The 15,818-nt window shown below is 38.3% G+C and overlaps 1 protein-coding gene across 1 annotated transcript in view; it reads left to right on the forward strand.

Moving 5' to 3' along the window:
* Nucleotides 1–15,818, forward strand: part of Wdr33 (WD repeat domain 33) — a 239,767-nt gene that overhangs the window by 94,265 nt on the left and 129,684 nt on the right. Inside the window, exon 4 of the mRNA XM_067150215.2 lies at nt 1,336–1,433. Within this exon, the coding sequence (XP_067006316.1) occupies nt 1,336–1,433 (98 nt within the window). The remainder of the gene's footprint in view (nt 1–1,335; nt 1,434–15,818) is intronic.

A 15,818-nucleotide genomic window follows, 5' to 3' on the forward strand; every position in this document is an offset into this window, starting at 1 on the left:
AATGAAGGCAGTGCATATTAATTTTAAAAATCATTTATAAAAGGCTGGCAGTATGGACAGTTGGACTCTCAGAATATATTGTAACATTTCTTGAAGCACTCATTTTAATGAATGAAGTTACGGAGGAAAATAAAAATTGGCCAGTAGTTTTAGATACAGACCACGTGGCAGCCTTTGTTCACAGTTTAAGGTATATGTGTGTGTTGTTTCCATGGTTTCTGATAATTATTTATTAATTTGTTAATATATTACATTTAATTTTTTTTTTTACTACAACTACTTGACCTGTGAATTCTAGTAAAAAATAATTGTAATTAATTTTCCACTCTTTGCTTGTGCACATCCTTTCAGCTCATTTTATTTTCAAGTTACACGGTTTTAAAATATTCAACAGTATGAAGAATATCTTTTGTCATAGAAACTATTCAATAATTGTATATAAAAATATGCTGTATATTTGCTGTTAATGAACAGAAGCTTTCATCATTTGTTGCAGAGGTTGATAAACTTCTATTATTGTTTATATACTTTAACACTTTATGAGCATTCACAACACTTCACCTTCACTTGACTTCTGTACAGATTATTTCATCAGGAGATGTTCTACCACATGTAAAATGACAATATTTACCACTTTTATAGCACCAGTGTGAGTTTGAGAAATTATTAATCTTCTGTTTGTATATATTTATTTATTAACTCTTCACTATATCATGATGAGTTGCTTATTTCATTAGTTCTCATCAAGAAGTGTCATGCAGTTTTTAATATTTGTACCTTCAGAAGTGTACTCCGTTAAGTATGGGACAAAAATTAAAGTGAGGAGACATGGTGGAAAGTTAAATGAGACTGTCTGGATGTGCCAAGTTATTTTTCTTTTTCCCAGTTTGATTCCATTTAGTAGTTTGAAACATACTACATACAGAAGCATTGAAACCCACCAAAACAAGGAAGCAGAATGACTATAGGATCCTCGTTTTCTTTTTAGTTCAAGTATCAAGCATTATTTCATACTTCATTATCCTTGTTTTTGCATTTGTTGGCCAAATTGTTATTCAAGTATTCTAGACTACTGTTTCAATCCTACTCAGATTTAAATTTAAATCTCAAGTATATAAAAAAGAAATAACTTAGTTTATAGTTCTTGTTTATCGAGTACTTTATCCAGTCCAACTGTCCAGAAAAATTGCAGTATAATACATGCTTGCCTTTTATGTGACGGATCTCTGACTGGATTGGTGTGATTCTGTAGGAATGACTCCTTTCTGTGAGAGGTTCAGTATATTAGGAGCATACTTCTATTTTTCTGACGTTCTTGTAACTGTCCGTTCATAGCTTCAGCCCAACGGACCACAAGTTTGTGACATGCTCGGATGATGGTACGCTGCGAATCTGGGACTTCATGAGGTGCCATGAGGAAAGGATATTACGAGGTACGTATGTATATGGTTTTGCTTAAACATAACATTTTGTCCGTGGGAAGATTCTCTAGCTCCTTTGTTGGTGGTATTCATTCTTTATGTCCTTCGATCACATCCTCATTGATTACTAATTCTGACTGCTATTAAACTCATGATTTCCTATTACTTCAAATATTTTTGCCTTCAAATATTTTTGCCCAATTAAAAATGCAGAAACTTTCAGTTATATTATATTTTACTTGTTGATTTATTTTTAAGAGAATATAGAGGTTAGGATACCATATTGAAAATTAGAATTGCACCTGAAATGGTGAGGAATAATCTGTTCCAAATGTCTGACTTACTGTGCCAGAGGTTTTACTTTTATTCCTTATATTATGTAATAGAACCTATTTGTAGATTGGCAGAATAGAACAAAAAGTAAATCAGTGTAGTGGTACTATGACTGCACATTCAAATAAATAAATAAATAAATAACCCACCTTGTCCCAATCATTTCTTAAAACAAGCCTTTCTCGTGGACAGTCGAGATTTCTTCTGAGGACGCAGAGCACAGTTTTCTGCAAAACGCAAAGAATTTCACCTTATTTTCTTGACACGGCATAAGTCCAAAAGCCTATACAGTATCATGTGATGGGATATTGTTTGTTGTGTTAGGCCCTACTATTTCAAATGTAATTTGGCTTCCATTTAGAATTCAGTATCACCAAGCTCGATAGCTGCAGTCGATTAAGTGCGGCCAGTGTCCAGTATTCGGGAGATAGTAGGTTCGAACCCCACTGTCGGCAGCCCTGAAAATGGTTTTCCGTGGTTTCCCATTTTCACACCAGGCAAATGCTGGGGCTGTACCTTAATTAAGGCCACGGCCGCTTCCTTCCCACTCCTAGCCCTTTCCTGTCCCATTGTCGCCATAAGACCTATCTGTGTTGGTGCACCGTAAAACAACTAACAAAAAAAGATCTCCACGATCACATTCAATTTGTGAACTAATGTCGTCTTGGAATTTATATATATATACTGTAAAAAATGCATTATTACATAACTACAGGCATGTTTATCCTTGTTTACATCCATCGCATTGTCCCATGTGACTTCATCATCAAGCCATCTGTCACATCCCAGTCTTCTCAAAACTCTTTGTGATCATTTTTTATTTTTATTTTTCCTTAATAGGAGCCCATCCTTGAAGGATCGGAGAGTACATTTGTTCTATGTTTAGTCTTGTAATAGTGCCTCTTTTCGTGAAATCGAAGAAAACACACCACCCATACTCTGTGAAATCGGCAGAGGCGATCTTTTGATCAGTTTATTAACTGAGAAGTCTAGCGGCTGCAAAATCAACGTAAATCTGCCTGCTATTATTATCAGAGCTATGCTGAGACGAAATTTCATTTTCCTACAGCTTCGCTAAGTGGACACGAGAGCAAGCAAGGCTTGTTTACAAAGTACAGATCCAGCGTATACAGCTTTAAACCAGCTGACTTGTGGCAGTAGGAAGATTGCACTTCGGCAGAGTTTTCCTTTTAAAAATGACAAAGGATGGTAGCTTTTTACCATGTGCTATAACTGCCAATATTAAGGTACAGTGTGATTTCTCCATGCGTGCTATTTTAATGAATATTGTGGAAGCTCCTTTTGTATGCTCTGCTGTACTTTACTGGATAACCACATGAGTTAGTCCATGGTTCCAATTTCAGATAGAAAAAAATAATTTTTTCATCTAAATTTGATGAATAAACAGTTTGTTTGTGTAATCACAGGACAGACGCTGAACCAGCATGGTTCATCCTGGCGGACAGCCTATGTCCCTATGTAAAATGAACAGCTCACCCAAGCTCACCTTAAATTGTGCATTTGTGATGCCACTTTTTTTTACCACCTTTCCATACAATACAGCATTGCCACCATTTCTCAGTTCCACTACATCATGCTATTCTTTCCTGACTGCAGAATATATTTTCTGCACTTTGGGCCACAAAATGTTTGTTTGGATTTAGCTTTTGTTAATTGAAGACCTGGAAATTCCAAAGGGAGGGGGGGGGGGGCTAAGTAACAAAATGAATATTTCAAGATATTGCAAAAAACATTCATTCAATGTATATTTCATGGATATACAATAATTCCTCATTTTTCTGAACTATAGAATCAGGCGATGTGGCTTATGACTCAAATGCAGTATGTACATTGTACATAATAACAAATAGAAGTTTGGAAAAGACTAAGTCCATGTGTAGTTTCATATGTTTGATGATGAAAAATTGAACATTTTATCAAAAGGAAGTCAAAGTAAATCATAAGTTGTTCATGTGATTAGCAGTCTTCACTGTAAAATCTTCTGTGTTCTTGTGGTAGGTATTGTATGATTCTTGATAGGTCCTTCTTCTTCTTGTTGGATATACCCTTAAGGTTTTCAACTTCATTTAGTTAAATATTCTGAAAATGATAAGATTTTTCCTTCTTCAGGACATTAAACATCTCCCAAGCCTCAATATCTTCTTCATATTCGTGCTTGAAACCAAGATGCAGTTTATATATTGAGGTTTTTTATTGCGATCAAGTTGTCTGCTGCTGTTTTGAAGTTTAATTAGAGGAGATTGCTTTATTCCTGTAACTTGGAATGGTTTGTATGTTGTGACAACTTTACCTTGATTAGGTCATCTGCTACAAAACATTTTTCTTTTTCTTTTCATCGGCTGCAAAATCTCTATTGCACATGAGAATACTGTGTCCCGAAAAGAGATATTGATGGTAAATTCCTTCTAAAATTCTGCAGTAAACTAGAAACATTTACATTACAAACAGCATTCTATTTGTATTTTGTGCACAACAGTTGTCACTCCATAGACAGAGCTTCTTTGTCATTGTAGTACTAGGCACTCTATTTAAGATTGTGAACAAGCGTGACAGGATTTTTTTTTCCGCTTCCCTGCCACATTCCATATACACATTGTTGCATCATCAGCGTCATGCAGATGCACTCCTAGATTGTAACACAATAGTTGCCTCAGATAGAACACATTTGCATAGACAAGGAAAGATAGAATGATAACCTTTTTAAGATCTACCAAAATGGTGCATGTATCACTGTCTGGTGGTGGTGATAAAATCGTATCAGGGAAACTGTGGTCAGGCTCATCACCTTTCCTGTGATGGAGCTCAAGTTCTATATTAGCTTTGTATCATTAGGTTTTCCTTTGGTTGAAATTAGTTGATTACATGTTTGACACATGTCCAATTGTGGTTTTCAAAAGGATGGGGGAAAATCTTGAATGAACACCTTTCTACAAAATTGATGTTACTGAAGTATCAGGGATCAGGACTTAGATACTCTTTGATTGTGCATTTTCTACTGTAATGCTGACATCTCTGAAATGTTGCTCTTGATCTTCTGCCATACATGATCTGTGTATTTCATTTTAAATGACCCACCTCTTTAGTCTTCGAAGATGGTGTCACCTTCTTTCTTCTTTACTATAATCTTTATTTGTTTCTTGGAAAGATAAAAAAAAGACTTCCATAAATGTTCTGCTACATACCTGTTGATGTTCATCCTGGTCATCAGGAATCATGAAAATCGACCTACACTGGCGGTAACTTCGGTTTGGATCTGCATACTTTCCATTTCAACAACGTCGTATTGGCATAACGTTTATGAGCCCCATCAAAAAGGTGCATTGTGTCTGCTTGTCCTGCTGACAGTACTTTGTAAATGTGTCAGCCTTGTGTTCAGTCGACAAGGAATGACAATATATCCACATTTCCGGGCAACCTGTAACCAAAGTATTGCATATTTATTAGTTGTATATTGATGTTTGTAGATCATTATTGGCATGTAGTTGTTTGTGTTTCTTTGTACTAAATGCGAAGGTAAATGTAACTATAATAAGCAATGAGTCCAGTATTCCATAATACATTCCAAGTTGTTAACAAAGTCACACAAGGTCATACATGGTCGTACATGCCGTACTTTTATGTGGCATATAGTAAAGGTTAGAGTATGTGATACTGTTTAAATGACCATTTACTGGAGTGATATTTAAATCGTTATTCTTGTGCAAATTTCATTTCAGTATATATGCAGATAATTTCCAAATGTACTAGGCTTATGTGCATGCTTTGCTGTATTTTGGGTGGGGCCTCTATTAATTACCAGTTTTAGGCTTTCTCTTTGTTATTTCCATTTTATCATTGTACTCAGTCACTAGATACAATATCAGCCATCTTTGCAAACAGCTGGCAACTGAAGATGAAGACCGAAAAAAGCTAACAGCTGAGAAGTAGCCGAGCTCCCAGTGGTGATAATTGAACTTTGTCCATATAGACATTCTTAATCCTCAACAGAGCTTCAGCACCATCTATGGACAGACTTACAAACTAGCAGGGTCATTTTTCAGACATAGCCTCTTGAGTATGGCATTGGCCTTGGTATATAGTTCCTATAGAGAGCAAAATCTCAGTTTAAAGAACTCCCTTTAGAATATCCAATCGTCATTTCTTCTTTCTTAGCCCTCCAGTAGCAAATTAATTTCAGTCTACCCTGAATTCTCTTCCTGTGCACTTGGCTTCCATTTTTTCCTGAAAAATATACCATTTTATTTTTTTTAATTTTTTTTTTTTGCTAGGGGCTTTACATCGCACCGTCACAGATAGGTCTTATGGCGATGGGATAGGAAAGGCCTAGGAGTTGGAAGGAAGCGGCCGTGGCCTTAATTAAGGTACAGCCCCAGCATTTATTTTAAGTTTAAATGGTGCAGTTAACTACAGTTCTTTCATCCCTTTTCACACGTCACTTTACACCACATTTATTGCTGCTTCCAGAAACTGAGCTCGACTTATTATTTCCTGCCTGGGGGAGGTAGGGTTAACAGGTATGCAAAGGAGGAAATTCTGTGAGTAAATATGGTATACATTTCTCTCTTCATTAAAACTTTTACACACGCACACCCACACACACACACACACACACAAAATATCCAGCATTAGAGTTACACTATTTATAGAAAGAAGACTTTGAATTCTGTCCTCTTGGTGATCAGAAACCCAGTTACAGTGATATAATTTTCTACAACTTACCTAAAAGTTATAATAATGAAAACCTGTTTACAACATTGGTATAAAATAGACAGAATCTTACCATACATCATGTTATCTGTTCAGCTGAATTATTGTCTTCTGACACTCCTGATAATATACCTGGCAGACTTCATAGATTCATCAGTTTGATGAAAAGTTAAATGGGCTTTTTAACAACAGGAATTATTATGGGTGACAGTTCTTAATCTTGGTTGATTGTATGTTTGATTCTTTGCTTCAGAACAGGATATAGAATATTTCAAGGTGCACCAGGCAGTTCATTTTGTTCATTACAGTTGCAAATTGTCATTTATTGATGTATTTTCAGTACAAGCAGACTTACAAATCTCAATATGATGAAGACTGCCACTGTATTCCAAAAACTTTACAAATCTCTCAAATTCTCATAAACGACTTAATTAGAAATTGTTTGTATAGCTTGTCTTTCAGAATAATCCTCAAAAAATGGACTAATGTGTGCAAAATACATGTTTTTCACTTAACTCTTAAGTTATTTATCTGTCTCAGAGTAATGCTCTTGCATCTTAATGACAGCCCTTTCCAGATAAATGTAATACTGGTATATCTTCCTACTGCTGACAAAGTTTGACTATGAAGTAGAGAACTTCTATGAATGTGTAACCAACATCCTTAAATCAGTGAAAATTATGATAATAATGGGAGATATCATCTTCCTAGCGTAATTCCTGTACAATGGCAGGGTCCACTTAGGAGGCTTTAATGCTAAAATAAAAAAAGGGAGGATCGAGCAAGTGGCTGCACGGTTTGGGTTACGTAGCTATCGGCTTGCATTCTGAAGATAGTGGATTTGAACCCCACTGACGGCAGCCCTGAGGGTGGTTGTGTGTGGTTTCCCATTTTCACACCAGGCAAATGTTGCAGCTGTATCTTAACTAAGGTCACGGTTGTTTCCTTCCCATTCCTAGCCTTTTCCTAGCCCATTGTCTCCATAAGGCCTATCTGTATTGGTGCAACATAAAGCAAATTGGAAAAAAATAAAATTAAGAAAAGACCCATTGTTTTAGAAGGCAGAACAGGAAAACTGATGATAAACATTGTGATAAACTGGAAGTGTGAAAAGAATACAGTGCACTCTTCATTGATGTGCAGTCTGCTGCTGATGGAAGAACTGAGTGTCCTGAAGGACCTACAATTTTAGTCACAAGTACTTCATACAATAAAACTTTCGAAAGACAGACTGGTTGTGGAGCCAGATAAACATTCTGGCCGAGATCTTGAAACTCACCGACGAAGATAGTGTTCATAAAATTGTAAACTTTTTCAATGATATTTATGATATTGGAGAAATTCCTCAAGATTGGCTGATATCAGCTTTCATTCCCCTGCCTAAGAAGTTATATTCCAAATGATGCTGTGACTATCAACTTATCAGTTTAATGGGCTATCTAAAAACCTTTCTGAGAGTAGTTCATAGTAGAATAAGAAAGAAATTCAAAGAAAACATTGAGGAAACACTCTTTGGATTTATAAACTGTTTTGAAACTTGCTAAGCTCTTTTTGGGTTAACAGTCCTACAAATATTCCACACACAACGGAAAGATGGAAAAGTATTTTACATAGTCAGACATGAGAAACTGGTGAAACTGGTGCATGTCACTGTGATAGATGACAAAGACATCAGAGTTATTGAGAGCCTATACTGGAAGCAAAAAGCCATAGTTAAGATAGGTGGAGAGACAAATCACCTGGATATTCATCGAGGCATCAGGCAAGGATTTATGTTGTCCCCTTTACTGTTCAACCTATCCTTCTATGCTGTTTTCATGAAAAAACTGGCAGATGCAGAAGTGGGAGTATGTGTTAGTGAAGAAATAATCATATTAGGATATGCAGATGATATGGCAATCCTTAGTTACAGTATTGAAAGCTTATAGCTATTTCTAGACAAGCTGAATGACACTGGTGAAGATATTGGCTTAAATATGAGGGTAAATCAAAAAGTAAGTTACATTTCCAAGTTATGGCCATTTATGAAACCACCTACACATAGGCAACACGGCTGTGACAACATACAGTGTAAGTTCACTTTTCCACATAGTACCCAAGGAACTGTAAACATTTCTTGGAATGGTCAACCAACTTTTCGATTCTGGATGCATAGAAATCACCTCCAGTGCTATGTAACCACCTGAAGACAGCTGCTTTCACCTCCTCATCGCATCAGAATCATCGTTTACCGAGATCCTTTTCCGAACACATTATAATCGCATGGCGCTAAGTCTGGACTGTATGGAGGATGTTGCCATACCTCCCACTTGAATTGCTACAGCAGTTCGGATATTTGGCGGGCCATGTGAGGTGTTGTGTTACCATGCAACAAAATCATACTGGCGCTTAATTTTCCCCGATACTTTTCTTTAATTGCCTTACGCAACCGATTCAACGTTTGACAATACGAAGCTGCGTTGATTGTCGTGCGTTTTGGCATAAATTCCACATGCACCACACCATCCATGTCAAAGAAGACTGTCGCTATTACCTTTCCTGCTGAGGCCAGGCTGCGTGGCTCAGACGTTGAGGCGCTGGCCTTCTGACCCCAACTTCTCAGGTTTGATCCTGGTTCAGTCCGGTTGTATTTGAAGGTGCTCAAATACGTCAGCCTCATGTTGGTAGATTTACTGGCATGTAAAAGAACTGCAGGACTAAATTTCGGCACCTCGGCATCTCTGAAAACCGTAAAAGTAGTTAGTGGGTGAAAAGCAAGTAACATTATTATTATTATTATTATTATTATTACTACTACTATTATTATTATTATCTTTCCTGCTGAAGGTTGGACCTTGGTCTTCTTTCGTGGTGGTGATATCATGTGCACCCATTGCATGGGCGTTTTCTTTGTTTCGGGGGTGAAGTTGTGGACCCATGTTTCATCCCCTATGATGATTCGCTGCAGAAACTTGTTGCCCTTCACTGAGTACCATTGCAAAAATGCCAGTGACAATTGGAAACGTCCCTTGTGAACTTCGGTGAGCAGGCGTGGGACTCATCTTCGACACAGTTTACGAAATCTAGGGTGCTGGTGAACACTAGAGAACACACTACTATAGGAAGTGTTCAGCATGCTGGCAATTACTTGCATTGTTATGCGCTGATTCTCTCTAATGATCCCATCCACACAGTCAACATTTGCAATGGTACTGGTCGTTTCCGGCCTGCCTTCGGTATATTCGTCCGTGAGATCCGTGCGTCCGGCGTCAAATTGCTTACACCCCTTTACAATACCTGGGCGAGAAATTGCACGCTCACCACATACAGCAGTGATGTCACAATGTATGTCCGTGCCATTGAGCCGTTCAGCCCATAAAAATCTGCACCTCCAATTTGCAGTATACATCCACTTGACCGCGCCATTGAGCCTAGCCCGCTCTGCACACGCCACACAATGGGATACCACACCAACTTTCCTATCGGACATATCAGCAGTTACTGTTGCTTGCTTCGCAGTGGCCATGTTCATGACATGGCGTGCTCTCGCGGTGAGCTAGTGTAACTTACTTTTTGATTCTCCCTTGTATAAATGCTGACAAGACAAAACTAATGATTTTCAGCAATATAAAGTACAAGACTGCTACTTTAAAATTTAAACAGCATTCAATCTGATGAGCAAGTAAGTTTAAGTACCTTGGTTGTGGACTACTGATGCCTTAGAACTTGATTTGGAAATCAAGACCTGTATAGAAATAGCTCAAACCACATTTAGCAGAATTAAATCTGTGTGTGATCTATGATGATGAGACTTGGACCCTGAAACAGCACATGATTAAGAAGTGGGATGCCTTTGAGATGTGCCTACACAGAAGAATGTTATGTCTGCTGGGTTCAACATGTAAGCCACGAACAGGTTTTACAATGGGCACACAGTAAAATAGAAATTCTGGTTACTATGAAAAGCAGAAATATAGCTTACTTGGGCCATATGCTTTGTGGTGAGATATACAGAATTCTGCAACTTAATTTAAAGGACTAAGGAGAGGAGGGACAAGATGAACATCTTACCTTAGCTGTATTAAAGACTGGACTGTTATGCAGAGCAATTGAACAACTGTAATGTGTTGCAGAAAACTGAAAAGCATTAGCTGTGGTAATCACCAACGTTCACGAGACTGGGCATGACACGTAGAAGTAGAATATAATTGAATGTATTGGTGTTCTCTTTTTCAGGAAGCTGATGTCATTGCACATGAAGTCTTTCAGCATCTATTTTTTATACCAGTCATTGATATGAACAAAACCTGATTTCAAGAGTTCAGTGAGTTTTATCCTCTGTGATATTGAAAGTGTTCAAGTCATCTCCTTACAGAAAAGACTGACCGACCTACTGAGTGAAGGCAGGTGATTGATGACAAAAATAGATAAAAATAGCTCTAATACTGTGACTGCCCAAGGCACTTCAGAAATAGGATAGTGAGGGGAGGTGGAGAATATCGGGCTGAGTTACTCAGGCATTTGTAGCACTGGCCTTCTGAACCCTAGTTGGAAGATTTGATCCTGGCCCAGTCCAGTGATATTTCAAGGGGCTCAGATCGTCAGCCTCATATATAAATTTACTGACGCTTGAATGACCTCCTGTGCGACAAAATTAGCACTTTGGCATCTCTGAAAGCATTTTTTTTAACAGTTGTAAAATCAATATCATCAGCAGGACGACTTATTTTTTTCCTCACAGTCTCGTTGTGTATTATGATTTCAGTCACTCACTTCCCTGTTCCTCAAATTCGTATATTGTGAATTAATTTAACTCCTCTGTTGTGAAGTTAGAGGTTTGCTTTTCCATCAGGAAGAAATGTATTTAACAAAAGTAGAAGTCTGCAGGATATTGCACCTGAACCACAAAAGACAGTTCATGATAATAGTTATATGTATTTTCTATTAATAATCCTTAAAGGATGTTTAATACAAATAATCTCTGTAGATATCGGTACAGTGACTATATTGATATAGTGTGACCAAATCTGTGCAGCAGCCATATTCTTCCCAAATCACTCCAAGAGCTAATTGTATCATGGCAAAGAAAGTTAATAAAGTATAAATTATTTAAAAAAGAAATATATTTTATAATTTCTATTACATATTTATTACTTTACAAAACAGCAAAATGATGACCCTAACAGGCACATGTAATAATATCAAAGTTCTCTGATAAGTTTGAGATTTTTCGACTATACTCACTTACACACATTTAAAATATGAAATAGAATTAAATATGAAAATAATATTCATTAAATAAAACAATTTATTAAATAAAATACTCATTCGTTGGACCTTGTACTCACACTTAGTTTTTACCTGATTACTTACACATACAATATTTGATGGGCGCCAGCTACAACTCAGTGCAGCAATAAGAGAATGAGAGTCTTGAATATCTCTAGGGTGTGGGGTAGTAAGCTTACTTTTACAACATACCATATAGGTTCTGGGAAAAGGGGATTGTCGTTTTGTTTCCCCATTAAATTTGAGGCTATGTAAGTCTACCATTGAAATAAAACGATAAATTAATATGATAGAACAAAATATATTCTTTAAATTATTTCACAAAATAGTAAGAACTGCTGCGATAAAACAGATGAGAATATAAAAGTATCACATTACAACTGAAAAAAACTAGACATTAAATTTGAATTCCTCTTGACTGGACATCTAAAAATGGTACTCATACAAGAAATTTATCCCTCACTGGTTCACTTGACTGTACCTTCAACACTTTGAGTGTAATTACGACATATTCCTTTGAGTCGGTGTCTGCTGTAGGTGTCTCAAGCCTAATTTGGTGATGTATCCTTTTTGTTTCACTGACGACGAAGTATCCATGTGACTGCTGCTTCTCCATCCAGATGACTGACTACTATCATCTCAGTACAACACTTCTTGGCAAGTGTCTCCATCTATATGACTTCATGGCAAGTCTCTCCCTCCAACTGAACTGACCGACTGAGGTCTCACCTTCCAATTGACTATCTCACTGTTCACCATCCATTTGACTGCTGCTATAAGACACTGGTCCAAGTATATTTAGCCTTAGCCGACACATGTACGCAATCTCCAGAAATAACTATAATATTACTCCCACCCAGCGACACGTTACACCCAGTGGTGAAATTGCCTGGGGCAGCAGTAGGTTTCTCCAAAAAATGAGCTCACTGCTAAATGCATTCAATGACAGCGATGACTCGGCAGTTATACTAGCAGTATTGCACAATGTTGCAATGTCACAAGTTATTACACACACTACATCCACATCTAATATCATACAGCAACTCTCACTGTACATGTCTTTAGTGTTTAACTACATGCACATATATATACAGGGTTATTCACCTAACATGTTACATGCAAATAACTTCTAAAGCATTAAAGATACCGGCATTCTGTTTTCATATTCGTAAATGGTACGCAGGGTCTTGTAAAAAAAAAACGTGCTACTTACTTTCATGGGGTGATTAATAACCGAGATATTGATACTAGCTCCATATTTTTAAATGGAACGGCACAAATTTATACAGCTGATTTAAAAGTTCATCAGTGTACAAGTTCAAATATGTAAGTATTTTCAAAATCGGACAATTACTTTTTGAGATATAAATAAGAACAGCATGCACGGTTTTGCATGCTGCTGGCGGCCAGGAATGGGTTGGCTGGAAAATTTATAATGTCCAGTAACGGACCATTTATATCGGTATTTGTGGAAAATAGTCCAATACTTTTCTTTTACACAGGAGCGGGCTACCTTGTGCGTCTTTGGAAATAAAACAAAGGTCTGGGTTATAATCCTGATTCCATCTAGTGAAATGAAAGGTCCCCTTTTCTTTGGCATCATACACAAGAAAGACTTCATCAACCTCTGCCCATTCTAGTTCACTTTCACCGAGCGAGTTGGTCGTGCGCTAAGGGGCGCGCGGCTGTAAGCTTGCATCCGGGAGATAGGGGGTTCGAATCCCACTGTCAGCAGTCCTGAAGATGGTTTTCCGTGGTTTCCCATTTTTACACCAGGCAAATGCTGGGGCTGTACCTTAGTTAAGGCCACGGCCGCTTCCTTCAAACTCCTAGGCCTTTTCTATCCCATCGTCGCCATAAGACCTATCTGTGTTGGTGCGGCGTAAAGCCACTAGAAAAAAAAAAGTTCACTATCACCATCTGAATTGGTATAATTATATCCCCAGAGCATATGGTGACTGTTGAAATCTCCTAGGATGACGGTAGGGCGCTGAAAATAAATGAAATGGCGTATGGCTTTTAGTGCCAGGAGTGTCCGAGGACAAGTTCGGCTCGCCAGGTGCAGGTCTTTTGATTTGACTCCCGTAGGCAACCTGCACATCATGGTGAGGATGAAATGATGATGAAGACGACACATACACCCAGCTCCCATGCCAGTGAAATTAACCAATGAAGGTTAAAATTCCCGACCCTGCCGGGAATCGAACCCGGGACCCCTGTGACCAAAGGCCAGCATGCTAACCATTTAGCCATGGAGCCAGACAATAAACCCCTAAATTATACATACTATTGCAGTTTAGGTGAAGGCATCTGAGCATAGATCCCTACCTCCTACCCACCCATTAGGATCTACAAATCAAACTCCCAATTTCTCGCATACCCACTCCATAGTCTCATTTGAATCTCCAGTCACCCTCCAGTCACTATCCCTTCTACAGAATAACACACTATAACAATCTCTGCTCCTTTAAATTTCCCCCATAATGTCATAACCATTTATCATGCATTTTAGTATCTATTCTTACTTGCCTTACATTGTATTAACTAACATGAAAAATCACCACCTTCTCCGTACCTCCTTCTTCCATTCTTCTTCATTTCTTCAACATCTGCCTTCACTTAATTTCTGAATAACACTACCCTGGTTCCCTTTCCTCCACACACTTTTTTCACATGCCTAACAGTTGAGTAGCCTCATGACCAGAACCTCAACCCACCTCATCAACTCCATTCCTCTCCTGATCTCTCTAAACTTCCCTGACGTCTACTGATCCTTCCGAGTTGGCCGTGTGGTTACAGGCGCGCAGCTGTGAGCTTGCATTCGGGAGATAGTGGGTTTGAATCCCACCGTCGGCACCCCTGAAGATGGTTTTCCGTAGTTTCCCGTTTTCACACCAGGCAAATGCTGGAGCTGTACCTTAATTAAGGCCACGGCTGCTTCCTTCCAACTCCTAGGCCTTTCCTATCCTATCGTTGCCATAAGACCTATTTGTGTCAATGCGACGTAAAGCCACTAGCAAAAAAAAAAATCTTCCCTTCTCTCGCGCTCTCTCTCTCTCTCTATGTTCTACCTCCCCCTTCTTGTCTCTTGCTCTACATTTGCCTCTCCTACGTTCCCTTTCCTCTTACCTTGTTCCTCTTCTGTAACAGTTCCCTGTTCCCCATCGTCTCTCTTCCCTGTTCCCTGTTCCCCATCATCTCTCTTCTGTTCTACCTGCAGTGACTCATACTGTACCTACTGTATCCTGTATATTCATCTAGGGAGACCAACTTCATACATGTACTCCGTTAAAAGCTTAAATATCTTCATTAAACTTGCTATCTCTTCCCTCATACTTCTTATACTCCACTCACACCCACAATTCCTACACCTGCCTCTTTCAGCCATTCTTTTATCTTCTTCACAGAAATATGAAATAATACACTACTGGTCAAAAGTTTTCGATCACCTATCACAGCTATGGATTTCTGGATAAAACAGACATGTAGTTTTAAATAATCTATTATAGCCCTGTTCTGATAAAACAAGCATTAACATATAAAGACGGAATGACTCTGTTGTGTATTTGACCGGTTCTCCGCATGAAGGGTCGCTGATGAGTAACCACAACAACGCTGACGTGTCTTTACCCAAGACGTGTCCATTCGAATAGGCCTCAGTCCTTCAGCTGACTGTGAAACAAGCAGCTCACATTAGTTTTCAGTACACTGTGTGCAGCTAGCAATGTGTGTGTGTATCTGATCAGGTGCATACCATTGTACCAGTAAAATAGCCCGACTTTATGAATTAATATTAAAGTTAGCACGAGGTAGGTCTCAGGGCAATACTGGGTGATTTCTAGCTAGGGCTTGGTACAGGAGGCAGTGTCCTATCTACAAGAAAATTTTTTAATAGTTTGAATAATAGTTTTTATTCAGAAAATGCATTTCAAAGTGCACATCACCTTACTGTTGATAGCGGCTGTCTTCAACATTGCCTTTTGATGACCCGTGCTCCCAGTTCATCAGGCTGAACGGGGCTGGAACACGTTCTGAAAGTTGCCAATATTACGTTGAGATAAGGCCGGA

The sequence above is a fragment of the Anabrus simplex genome, chromosome 6, assembly GCF_040414725.1.
Source record: "Anabrus simplex isolate iqAnaSimp1 chromosome 6, ASM4041472v1, whole genome shotgun sequence".
Taxonomy (NCBI): Eukaryota; Metazoa; Arthropoda; class Insecta; order Orthoptera; family Tettigoniidae; genus Anabrus; species Anabrus simplex.